At 30.1% G+C, this 14,249-nt stretch overlaps 2 protein-coding genes across 2 annotated transcripts; both read left to right on the top strand.

The window, feature by feature from the left end:
- The first annotated feature begins 8,376 nt into the window (after window positions 1-8,376).
- On the top strand, window positions 8,377-8,847 carry LOC135150577 (transcription factor TCP20-like). Its single transcript, XM_064087003.1, has one exon. The coding sequence runs from the start codon at window positions 8,377-8,379 to the stop codon at window positions 8,845-8,847; it is 471 nt and encodes a 156-aa protein (XP_063943073.1).
- A 1,782-nt stretch (window positions 8,848-10,629) lies between these two features.
- On the top strand, window positions 10,630-13,557 carry LOC108217224 (transcription factor TCP22-like). The gene is made up of 2 exons (XM_017390066.2): window positions 10,630-11,061; window positions 13,231-13,557. The coding sequence occupies exons 1-2, from the start codon at window positions 10,630-10,632 to the stop codon at window positions 13,555-13,557; spliced, it is 759 nt and encodes a 252-aa protein (XP_017245555.2).
- The last annotated feature ends 692 nt before the right edge of the window (window positions 13,558-14,249 follow it).

Below are 14,249 nucleotides of genomic sequence, written 5' to 3'. Positions count from 1 at the left end.
AGAGGATACTGGATTGTGCCTGAAGGTGGAGGGCCACAACAAGTGTGGCCGGTTCCCATGGCTCTTACCCATGGTATTTGCACCACCATGCAAGGTCCCTGTGCGGCAGAGTTCTCGGAGCACAACCAGTCAACCCTAAGCTCCCATGATGAATCCATTGAGGACATTTTTGAGGGTCTATATTTTAGTTGGAAGAGATTTTTGTTTCAAAAAGGTGAAGTTTGAATGTCAGGGGCCGGGTGGAATTGGAATGATTAATGAATAATAGCCTCATTGTAATTTTGTTTGTGAGTTGTGGTGTGTCAAATTATTTTGATTTATTTCTTCATTCATTAATAAAATGCATATCAACCTGTAAGTTATAAAATATTTTGAAGGATGTGTCAAATTTTGACACATTTCCTTCAAAATTACACACGGTCACAATTTTATATACCTAACATATTAATTAATTACAGAACATATGTATTTCATATATAAAAATTTCATTTGACATGAGAATATAAAAATATTATTATTTCTTTTATTTTATAGAAACATAAACTTTACATATTTGAATGAGAATTAATTCAACAGGTAAAATGAAAATGATTTCTTATCTCCATAATAAAATTTTCCCAAAAAAGTTTATAATTAGTTTAGAATGAGAGTATAATCAAGACGTGTATATTTGTACTGAATAAGCTAGTTCAAAATTCTATTCATATATATATATATATATATATATATATATATATGTATATATATATATATATATATTTGAATATTGTATTTATTATATGTTTACACCATATTTATCTATTTTCTAAATTATATTAAAATTTCATGATAATTAACTTATAAGATTATTAACCCCGATAAAAAGTAGGGGGATATTCATCATATAATATTCTTTTTAGAAGAGCACAATATACACATTTTTATCATAAACGGGCTCCATATTTCATGTAAAACATAATAGATTACTTATATATTAACAATTTAACTTTTATTGTATTGCTAATTATTTAACTATACATCATCAAGATTTCATGAGTTACACAACATTTTAATGAATTATAAAATAGAAAGTTAGGAATTTAAATTGATAAATCAATTAAAAGCTCCTTTGGTTCAAATGGGGCATGAGTAATTAGATATCCTGTAACCTGGTATTGGTTTGAGATTCTAATATCATGTTGGTGGAATGAATATGGTTGATTTAAAATATTTTTGAGTGACTAATTTATTTAGAATAATGTTTAGTTCATATTTTTATATATTTTTGAGTTATTTGTATTAAAAATTTACATATAATATACAAATAGGGATGAACATAAAAGATAAAAAAATTGATTTCACAAAACCAAGTTTCATACCATCCTTTTTTATCTTGTATATACTTTGTGGGTTTGATTTATGGATTTTTTTCTTTAAAAAAATTCAACGAAATGATATTTGAACTTTGGGTGAACAAAACTCATACTTGAAAAGCCCAAGCTAAAAAGCCCAAAATGATTATATTCAGATTCCAAGTCAAAAGTATAAAATAACGGTCTGATGGGGCTAGATTAGGAAAAATATAGTATGGAAATAATATGGAGCTGGATTTACATATTTTAAAATTTGCCTGTTTTAGTGAAATTGGTGCAAGTATACCCTCATCTATATAAACATATTGTATGCATCAATTGTAGATACGAAACATTTCTCAAATCAAAGTTTCAAAACAAAAAGTATAAAATAATGGTCATCCACCTAAATTAGAAAAAATATAGTACCAAAAGAATATTCAACAGAATTTACATATTTTAAAATTTGCCTATTTTAGAGAAATTGGTGCAAGTATACCCTCGTCTACTAGTATATAAACATATTGTATGCATCAAATTATAGGTACTAAAACATATATCCAATCAAAGATTTCCCCAGAGCCAATTCTATTCCAAAATCCATGAAGAAGGAAATGGCAGGTTCTTCTTCCTCAGAGCCGCAGAGCGGCAGTTTCTTCTTCCTCAGAGCCGCAGAGCGCCCCCAGGAAGGAGAAGAACGTAAAGGGGCACAGTAGGGGCAGGAGGATCCGAGTGTCCGCTCCATGTGCTGCTCGAATCTTCCAGCTAAAGGAAGACTTGGGTTTGAAGTCTGAGGGCGAGACAATTCTGTGGCTTCTCAAACATGCAGAGGAGTCCATCACTAGGGCAAATGGTGGGACCCCAAAACTCAGGGAGACAGATAAAGAAGCTGAGCTTGTCGATGATGATGGTGGTTCGAGGACCGGAGGACAGGCGCCTGTAGGACCTCGTCCAGTGTTTATACCAGGGAGAGGATACTGGATTGTGCCCGAAGAAGGTGGAGGGCCACAACAAGTGTGGCCGGTTCCCGTGGCTCTTACCCATGGTATTTGCACCACCATGCAAGGTCCCTGTGCGGCAGAGTTCTCGGAGCACAACCAGTCAACCCTAAGCTCCCATGATGAATCCATTGAGGACATTTTTGAGGGTCTATATTTGAGTTGGAAGAGATTTTTGTTTCAAAAAGGTGAAGTTTGAATGTCAGGGGCCGGGTGGAATTGGAATGATTAATGAATAATAGCCTCATTGTAATTTTGTTTGTGAGTTGTGGTGTGTCAAATTATTTTGATTTATTTCTTCATTCATTAATAAAATGCATATCAAGCTGTAAGTTATAAAATATTTTGAAGGATGTGTCAAATTTTGACACATTTCCTTCAAAATTACACACGGTCACAATTTTATATACCTAACATATTAATTAATTACAGAACATATGTATTTCATATATAAAAATTTCATTTGACATGAGAATATAAAAATATTATTATTTCTTTTATTTTATAGAAACATAAACTTTACATATTTGAATGAGAATTAATTCAACAGGTAAAATGAAAATGATTTCTTATCTCCATAATAAAATTTTCCCAAAAAAGTTTATAATTAGTTTAGAATGAGAGTATAATCAAGACGTGTATATTTGTACTGAATAAGCTAGTTCAAAATTCTATTCATATATATATATATATATATATATATATATATATGTATATATATATATATATTTGAATATTGTATTTATTATATGTTTACACCATATTTATCTATTTTCTAAATTATATTAAAATTTCATGATAATTAACTTATAAGATTATTAACCCCGATAAAAAGTAGGGGGATATTCATCATATAATATTCTTTTTAGAAGAGCACAATATACACATTTTTATCATAAACGGGCTCCATATTTCATGTAAAACATAATAGATTACTTATATATTAACAATTTAACTTTTATTGTATTGCTAATTATTTAACTATACATCATCAAGATTTCATGAGTTACACAACATTTTAATGAATTATAAAATAGAAAGTTAGGAATTTAAATTGATAAATCAATTAAAAGCTCCTTTGGTTCAAATGGGGCATGAGTAATTAGATATCCTGTAACCTGGTATTGGTTTGAGATTCTAATATCATGTTGGTGGAATGAATATGGTTGATTTAAAATATTTTTGAGTGACTAATTTATTTAGAATAATGTTTAGTTCATATATATATATATATATATATATATATATATATATATATATATATTTTTGAGTTATTTTGTATTAAAAATTTACATATAATATACAAATAGGGATGAACATAAAAGATAAAAAAATTGATTTCACAAAACCAAGTTTCATACCATCCTTTTTTATCTTGTATATACTTTGTGGGTTTGATTTATGGATTTTATTTTCTTTAAAAAAATTCAACCAAATGATATTTGAACTTTGGGTGAACAAAACTCATACTTGAAAAGTCCAAGCTAAAAAGCCCAAAATGATTATATTCAGATCCCAAGTCAAAAGTATAAAATAACGGTCTGATTGGGCTAGATTAGGAAAAATATACCTCATAATTATATACCTTATTAGCAAACAAAAATAATTTCGTGATAAAATTCATGCTGATTAAGAATTTTTCTATTTACAAAAGAAATGTTACAAATTTAATATAAGTTCCAAATTGGATTTTGTAACTCTACTTTGTTTCTTATCAATTTGGACGAAAATTGTGAATATATATGAATATATATATATATATATATATATATATATATATATATATATATATATATATATATGGTTATGAATGTGTATGTAAAAGAGAGGGAGATGGAGTCATGGAGATGGGGAGGGGGAGATGAAGATGTGGTGGGGGAGAGGGAGAGATTTGGAGAATGGGGAGTGTATTTGGGTTATATTAACGTGTGTTTGTATGTATATATATGATAAGGATATGTTGTGATGATTTTAGACCGTTGGATTGTTGTGTTGGTATGTTAAATATGGACCATTAGATGTGTTTCACGCGGATTGCTGACATGGCAATAAATTTGACCGATGGCAGTCAAATTTAGTTAAATTTGACCGTTTGCAGTCCAATTTATAGTCGGTCAAATTTAACTTTTGGCGGCAAATTTCCCTCACAAAATAATTTGAATTATTTGAATGCAATTTGACCGCCGCTGGTCGAAAATGTAAATTTGACCGAAATCGGTCAAATAAATTTAATAGATTAATTTCAAAAAAGCAAAATAAATATATAATCATTTTATTAAATTATTAAAAAAAAGAAGCTAAATTCAAATAATATTATCTGAACATCCGTACGGTTGGATCGTTGAAAAAATTATTTTAATAATTTATTTTGTTAATCAAGAATGAATCTCATTTTAACAAGTAGTTCTTCTTACTGGATTTTTCTTATAAAGTCATGCAAGTCAAATTTCAAATCTTTTAAAAAAATTATCACATGACTAAAATCAATATATGTTAACATCCGTACGGTTGGATCGTTGAAAAAATCATTTTCATAATTTATTTTGTTAATTAGGAATGAATCTCATTTTATGGAGTGATAGTTCTTGCTGGATTTTTCTTATAAAGTAATTCAAGTCAAATTTCAAATATTTTAAAAAAAAAAAATCACATGACTAAAATCAATATATCTTAACATAGCGTTGAAATAATTATTTTATTAATTTATTTTGTTAATCAGGAATGAATCTCATTTTAATGAGTAGTATTTCTTACTAGATTTTTTTTATAAAGTCTCGCAAGTCAAATTTTAAATTTTTTAATTATTTTTTCACATGACTAAAATCAATATATTTTAACATTCGTACGGTTGGATCGTTGAAAAAATCATTTAAAAAATTTATTTTGTTAATCAGGAATGAATCTCATTTTAATGAGTAGTATTTCTTACTAGATTTTTCTTATAAAGTCATGCAAGTCAAATTTCAAATCTTTTAATTATTTTTTCACATGACTAAAATCAATATATCTCAGCATCTGTACGGTTAGATTGTTGAAAAAATCATTTAAAAAATCTGTTTTATTAATCATAAATGAATCTCATTTTAAGGGGAAGTGCTTCTTACTAGATTTTTCTTATAAAGTCATGCAAGTCAAATTTCATATATTTTAACTATTTTTTCACATGACTAAAATCAATATATCTTAGTATCCGTATGGTTGGATTGTTAATAAAATTATTTTAAAAAATTATTTTATTAATCAGGAATAAATCTCATTTTAAGAAGTAGCACTTCTTATCGATTTTTCTTATAAAGTCACGCAAGTCAAATTTCAAATATTTTAATTATTTTTTCACATGAATAAATCAATATATGTTAATATCCGTACGGTTGGATCATTGATAAAATTATTTTACAAAAATTATTTTATTAATTAGGAATGAATCGGATTTTAAGGAGTAGTCAAATTTAACATTTATAAATTTGACTGCCAGTGGTCAAATTTATAAATTTGACCGAAATCAGTCAATTATTATTCGAAAATTTTCCACCCCTTCAAGCGGGAAATTTTGCCGCCCAAAGTTAAATTTGACCGACTACAATTTTGACCGAAGGCGGTCAAAAATAATGACGTCAGCACTAATTTTTTTGGAGGGAACTTTCCCTCCTATTTTTTGAGGGACCCACATACTAAATATGACCGAATAAATTTGACCGGTGCCAAATTTGACCGTTTTTGGTCATATATGAAAGCGGTCAAAAATAGTCGGTCAATTTTAACCTTGACTTGATATCATACGAATTTGACCATAAATTTGATTGCTTGCAGTCAAAAATAAGTCGGTTAAAAATAATCGGTTAAAAATACCTGGTTTTTCTTGTAGTGGCTCCATGTGCTGCTCGAATCTTCCGGCTAAAGGAAGACTTAGGTTTGAAGTCTGAGGGCGAGACAAATTCAATTCAGTGGCTTCTCGAACAAGCAGAGGAGTCCATATCTAGGGCAAATGGTGGGACCCCAAAACTCACGGAGACAGATAAGGAAGCTGAGCTTGTCGATGATGATGGTGGTTCGAAGACCGGAGGACAGGCGCCTGTAGAACCTCGTCCAGTGTTTATACCAGGCAGAGGATACTGGATTGTGCCTTAAGGTGGAGGGCCACAACAAGTGTGGCCGGTTCCCATGGCTCTTACCCATGGTATTTGCACCACCATGCAAGGTCCCTGTGCGGCAGAGTTCTCGGAGCACAACCAGTCAACCCTAAGCTCCCATGATGAATCCATTGAGGACATTTTTGAGGGTCTATATTTGAGTTGGAAGAGATTTTTGTTTCAAAAAGGTGAAGTTTGAATGTCAGGGGCCGGGTGGAATTGGAATGATTAATGAATAATAGCCTCATTGTAATTTTGTTTGTGAGTTGTGGTGTGTCAAATTATTTTGATTTATTTCTTCATTCATTAATAAAATGCATATCAAGCTGTAAGTTATAAAATATTTTGAAGGATGTGTCAAATTTTGACACATTTCCTTCAAAATTACACACGGTCACAATTTTATATACCTAACATATTAATTAATTACAGAACATATGTATTTCATATATAAAAATTTCATTTGACATGAGAATATAAAAATATTATTATTTCTTTTATTTTATAGAAACATAAACTTTACATATTTGAATGAGAATTAATTCAACAGGTAAAATGAAAATGATTTCTTATCTCCAGAATAAAATTTTCCCAAAAAAGTTTATAATTAGTTTAGAATGAGAGTATAATCAAGACGTGTATATTTGTACTGAATAAGCTAGTTCAAAATTCTATTCATATATATATATATATATATATATATATATATATATATGTATATATATATATATTTGAATATTGTATTTATTATATGTTTACACCATATTTATCTATTTTCTAAATTATATTAAAATTTCATGATAATTAACTTATAAGATTATTAACCCCGATAAAAAGTAGGGGGATATTCATCATATAATATTCTTTTTAGAAGAGCACAATATACACATTTTTATCATAAACGGGCTCCATATTTCATGTAAAACATAATAGATTACTTATATATTAACAATTTAACTTTTATTGTATTGCTAATTATTTAACTATACATCATCAAGATTTCATGAGTTACACAACATTTTAATGAATTATAAAATAGAAAGTTAGGAATTTAAATTGATAAATCAATTAAAAGCTCCTTTGGTTCAAATGGGGCATGAGTAATTAGATATCCTGTAACCTGGTATTGGTTTGAGATTCTAATATCATGTTGGTGGAATGAATATGGTTGATTTAAAATATTTTTGAGTGACTAATTTATTTAGAATAATGTTTAGTTCATATTTTTATATATTTTTGAGTTATTTGTATTAAAAATTTACATATAATATACAAATAGGGATGAACATAAAAGATAAAAAAATTGATTTCACAAAACCAAGTTTCATACCATCCTTTTTTATCTTGTATATACTTTGTGGGTTTGATTTATGGATTTTTTTCTTTAAAAAAATTCAACGAAATGATATTTGAACTTTGGGTGAACAAAACTCATACTTGAAAAGCCCAAGCTAAAAAGCCCAAAATGATTATATTCAGATTCCAAGTCAAAAGTATAAAATAACGGTCTGATGGGGCTAGATTAGGAAAAATATAGTATGGAAATAATATGGAGCTGGATTTACATATTTTAAAATTTGCCTGTTTTAGTGAAATTGGTGCAAGTATACCCTCATCTATATAAACATATTGTATGCATCAATTGTAGATACGAAACATTTCTCAAATCAAAGTTTCAAAACAAAAAGTATAAAATAATGGTCATCCACCTAAATTAGAAAAAATATAGTACCAAAAGAATATTCAACAGAATTTACATATTTTAAAATTTGCCTATTTTAGAGAAATTGGTGCAAGTATACCCTCGTCTACTAGTATATAAACATATTGTATGCATCAAATTATAGGTACTAAAACATATATTCAATCAAAGATTTCCCCAGAGCCAATTCTATTCCAAAATCCATGAAGAAGGAAATGGCAGGTTCTTCTTCCTCAGAGCCGCAGAGCGCCCCCAGGAAGGAGAAGAACGTAAAGGGGCACAGTAGGGGCAGGAGGATCCGAGTGTCCGCTCCATGTGCTGCTCGAATCTTCCAGCTAAAGGAAGACTTGGGTTTGAAGTCTGAGGGCGAGACAATTCTGTGGCTTCTCAAACATGCAGAGGAGTCCATCACTAGGGCAAATGGTGGGACCCCAAAACTCAGGGAGACAGATAAAGAAGCTGAGCTTGTCGATGATGATGGTGGTTCGAGGACCGGAGGACAGGCGCCTGTAGGACCTCGTCCAGTGTTTATACCAGGGAGAGGATACTGGATTGTGCCCGAAGAAGGTGGAGGGCCACAACAAGTGTGGCCGGTTCCCGTGGCTCTTACCCATGGTATTTGCACCACCATGCAAGGTCCCGGCAGAGTTCTCGGAGCACAACCAGTCAACCCTAAGCTCCCATGATGAATCCATTGAGGACATTTTTGAGGGTCTATATTTGAGTTGGAAGAGATTTTTGTTTCAAAAAGGTGAAGTTTGAATGTCAGGGGCCGGGTGGAATTGGAACGATTAATGAATAATGACCTCATTGTAATTTTGTTTGTAAGTTGTGGTGTGTCAAATTATTTTGATTTATTTCATCATTCATTAATAAAATGCATATCAAGCTGTAAGTTATAAAATATTTTGAAGGATGTGTCAAATTTTGACACATTTCCTTCAAAATTACACACGTACGCTCACAATTTTATATACCCAACATATTAATTAATTACACAACTTATGTATTTCATATATAAAAATTTCATTTGACATAAGAATATAAAAATATTATTATTACTTTTATTTTATAGAAACATAAACTTTACAAATTTGAATGAGAATTATTTCAACGTAAAATGAAAATGATTTCTTATCTCCAGAATAAAAATTTTCCAAAAAAGTTTATAATTAGTTTAGAATGAGAGTATAATCAAGACCTGTATATTTGTACTGAATAAGCTAGTTCAAAATTCTATTCATATATATATATATGTCTATATATATATATATATATATATATATATATTTGAATATTGTATTTATTATATGTTTATACCATATTTATCTATTTTCTAAATTATATTAAAATTTCATGATAATTAACTTATAAGATTATTAACCCGGACAAAAAGTAGGGGGATATTCATCATATAATATTCTTTTTAGAAACACAATATACACATTTTTATCATAAACGGGCTCCATATTTCATGTAAAACATAATAGATTATTTATATATTAACAATTTAACTTTTATTGTATTGCTAATTATTTAACTATACACCATCAAGATTTCATGAGTTACACAACATCTTAATGAATTATAAAATAGAAAGTTAGGCATTTAGATTGATAAATCAATTAAAAGCTCCTTTGGTTCAAATGGGGCATGAGTAATTAGATATCCTGGTATTGGTTTGAGATTCTAATATCATGTTGGTGGAATGAATATGGTTGATTTAAAATATTTTTGAGTGACTAATTTATTTAGAATAATGTTTAATTCATATTTTTATATATTTTTGAGTTATTTTGTATTAAAAATTTACATATAATATACAAATAAGGATGAACATAAAAGATAAAAAAATTGATTTCACAAAACCAAGTTTCATACCATCCTTTTTTATCTTGTATATACTTTGTGGGTTTGATTTATGGATTTTTTTCTTTAAAAAAATTCAACCAAATGATATTTGAACTTTGGGTGAACAAAACTCATACTTGAAAAGCCAAAGCTAACAAGCCCAAAATGATTATATTCAGATTCGAAGTCAAAAGTATAAAATAACGGTCTGATTGGGCTAGATTAGGAAAAATATAGTATGGAAATAATATGGAGCTGAATTTACATATTTTAAAATTTGCCTATTTTAGTGAAATTGGTGCAAGTATACCCTCGTCTATATAAACATATTGTATGCATCAATTGTAGATACGAAACATTTCTCCAGTCAAAGATTCAAAACAAAAAGTATAAAATAACGGTCAACCACCTAAATTAGAAAAAATATGGTACCAAAAAAATATTCAATAGAATTTACATATTTTAAAATTTGCCTATTTTAGAGAAATTGGTGCAAGTATACCCTCATCTACTAGTATATAAACATATTGTATGCATGAAATTATAGGTACTAAAACATATCTCCAATCAAAGATTTCCCCAGAGCCAATTCTATTCCAAAATCCATGAAGAAGGAAATGGCAGTTTCTTCTTCTTCAGAGCCGCAGAGCGCCCTCAGGAAGGAGAAGAACGTAAAGGGGCACGGTAGGGGCAGGAGGATCCGAGTGTCCGCTCCATGTGCTGCTCGAATCTTCCAGCTAAAGGAAGACTTGGGTTTGAAGTCTGAGGGCGAGACAATTCTGTGGCTTCTCAAACATGCAGAGGAGTCCATCGCTAGGGCAAATGGTGGGACCCCAAAACTCAGGGAGACAGATAAAGAAGCTGAGCTTGTGGATGACGATGGTGGTTCGAGGACCGGAGGACAGGCGGCTGTAGGACCTCATCCAGTGTTTATACCAGGGAGAGGTTACTGGATTGTGCCCGAAGAAGGTGGAGGGCCACAACAAGTGTGGCCCGTTCCCGTGGCTCTTACCCATGGTATTTGCACCACCATGCAAGGTCCCGGCAGAGTTCTCGGAGCACAACCAGTCAACCCTAAGCTCCCATGATGAATCCATTGAGGACATTTTTGAGGGTCTATATTTGAGTTGGAAGAGATTTTTGTTTCAAAAAGGTGAAGTTTGAATGTCAGGGGCCGGGTGGAATTGGAACGATTAATGAATAATGACCTCATTGTAATTTTGTTTGTAAGTTGTGGTGTGTCAAATTATTTTGATTTATTTCATCATTCATTAATAAAATGCATATCAAGCTGTAAGTTATAAAATATTTTGAAGGATGTGTCAAATTTTGACACATTTCCTTCAAAATTACACACGTACGGTCACAATTTTATATACCCAACATATTAATTAATTACACAACTTATGTATTTCATATATAAAAATTTCATTTGACATAAGAATATAAAAATATTATTATTACTTTTATTTTATAGAAACATAAACTTTACAAATTTGAATGAGAATTATTTCAACGTAAAATGAAAATGATTTCTTATCTCCAGAATAAAAAATTTCCAAAAAAGGTTATAATTAGTTTAGAATGAGAGTATAATCAAGACCTGTATATTTGTACTGAATAAGCTAGTTCAAAATTCTATTCATATATATATATGTCTATATATATATATTTGAATATTGTATTTATTATATGTTTATACCATATTTATCTATTTTCTAAATTATATTAAAATTTCATGATAATTAACTTATAAGATTATTAACCCCGACAAAAAGTAGGGGGATATTCATCATATAATATTCTTTTTAGAAACACAATATACACATTTTTATCATAAACGGGCTCCATATTTCATGTAAAACATAATAGATTATTTATATATTAACAATTTAACTTTTTTTTTTTTTTTTGAATAAAATTAACAATTTAACTTTTATTGTATTGCTAATTATTTAACTATACACCATCAAGATTTCATGAGTTACACAACATCTTAATGAATTATAAAATAGAAAGTTAGGCATTTAGATTGATAAATCAATTAAAAGCTCCTTTGGTTCAAATGGGGCATGAGTAATTAGATATCCTGGTATTGGTTGGAGATTCTAATATCATGTTGGTGGAATGAATATGGTTGATTTAAAATATTTTTGAGTGACTAATTTATTTAGAATAATGTTTAATTCATATTTTTATATATTTTTGAGTTATTTTGTATTAAAAATTTACATATAATATACAAATAGGGATGAACATAAAAGATAAAAAAATTGATTTCACAAAACCAAGTATTATTTATTTTTCAATATACTAGTTGAATAATATGTGTCAAAAATATTATTAATATATAAGCAACATTTGTATGACTTTTTTTCCGCATTACCGAATTTTATTCTTTTGACTAATAACTTATGTTAGAAGTTGCTGGTTATATAATTAAATGATATGTATATATATATGAAACATATGAAGATGTGTAAGATCAAAATATCATTTACTATTTTTATTTAGAGCAATTGGTTGTGGTGCTTGCTTGGAAAAATCTTATCCGCAGACGCCCCACACTCAAATTATAATTCGTAACATTGACAAGATCTTAAGTAGCAAATCGTAATATAAGCCATTCATATGTCAAGATTTGCCCAACTTTATTTCATTGCTTATACAAATTTTATAGATAAATAAGTGATTTTAGTGATCTACAAATTTTATAGATAAATAAGTGATTTTAGTGATCTCCCTTTTCATCTGTGTGTAATTTCATGAAGTATGTCTAATTTAATTTTTTATCTTTTAATAGTTTCTGCATATATATGACAAACATATTAAATTTACAGACCATGATTGGATTTGCATCTATTATGATAGCTGTGGATAAAGGTTGCAACAATGGTGGGATATTATTTGATTTTTTTTTAATTTCAGGATAATTAACTAATAAAATTTTCATTATAATTGGGTATCAAACATAAGGGATATATTAATCATATAATATATTTTTTTGTAAGGATCATATTATATATTTTTCAAAACATAAAGGGGCAGGGTAGGGGCAGGACTCAGGAGAATCCACGAAGAAGGAAATGGTAGATTCTTCTTCAGAAGAAGGAAATGACATATTCTTCTTCTTCAGAGCTACCGCGTGTCCCCGGAGAAGAACATAAAGGGGCAGGAGAATCCGAGGGTCCGCTTCATGTGCTGCTCGAATCTTCCAGCTAACTGAAGATCTGGGTTTGAAGTCTGAGGGTGAAACAATTCAGTGGCTTCTCGAACATGCAGAGGAGTCTATCACTAGGGCATATGGTGGGAGCACCAAGATCACTGAGACAGATAAAGAAGCTGAGCTTGTCCATGATGATGGTGGTTCGAAGACCCGAGGACAGGCGACTGTTGGACCTCGTCCAGTGTTTATACCAGGGAGACGATACTGGATTGTGCCTCAAGGTGGAGGGCCACAACAAGTGTCGCCGGTGTCCATATATGGCTCTTACCCATGGTATTTGCACCACGAGGCAAGATCCCAGCTGTGCGGCAGAGTTTAATAGGCAGAACCAGTCAACCTTTAGCGCCTATGATGAATCTACCGAGGACGAGTTTGAGGAATTTTGAGGGGAAAGAGGTTTTTGTTTCGAAAAAGTGACATTTGAATGTCAGGGGTGGAATTGGAATGGATAATGGATAATGGTCTGCTCTGTTATTTTTGTTTTGTAAGTTGCGGAGTGTCAAAATATTATGATTTATTTCTTAATTTTATTAATAAACTACATATCAGAGTAGCAAACCAACCCACCAACCCACACTCAAATGATAAATCTTAACATTGACAAGATCATAAGTAGCAAAATGTGACTCAAATTATTTCATGGCCCATAAAAATTTTATATAGATAAATAAGAGATAGTGATGTCTCTTTTCATGTGTGTGTAATTTCAAGTATGTGTGATTTAATTTTAAATTCTAATAGCTTCTGCATATATATAACAAACATATTGAATTTATAGATTTTTCATAACCAAGATTAAAGAGAAGATACAATAAGGGTAAAACATGATGCATGGCGATGATTTGATTTGCATATGTTATGATGGTTGTGGATAAAGGCCGCAATAATGGTGCGAAATTCAAATGTCCCTCATAAGTATTTGTACATATTGTCTCTAATCTCTCCTAGGGTTTAATATTTACAAAATTAATCCCTTGTGTACCAAGAATTTAGTGTAAGAAAGTAGAGGGT

This window comes from Daucus carota, chromosome 1 (genome assembly GCF_001625215.2).
Source record: "Daucus carota subsp. sativus chromosome 1, DH1 v3.0, whole genome shotgun sequence".
In the NCBI taxonomy this organism is placed as follows: Eukaryota; Viridiplantae; Streptophyta; class Magnoliopsida; order Apiales; family Apiaceae; genus Daucus; species Daucus carota.
This window is presented reverse-complemented; position numbering and strand designations above follow the sequence as displayed.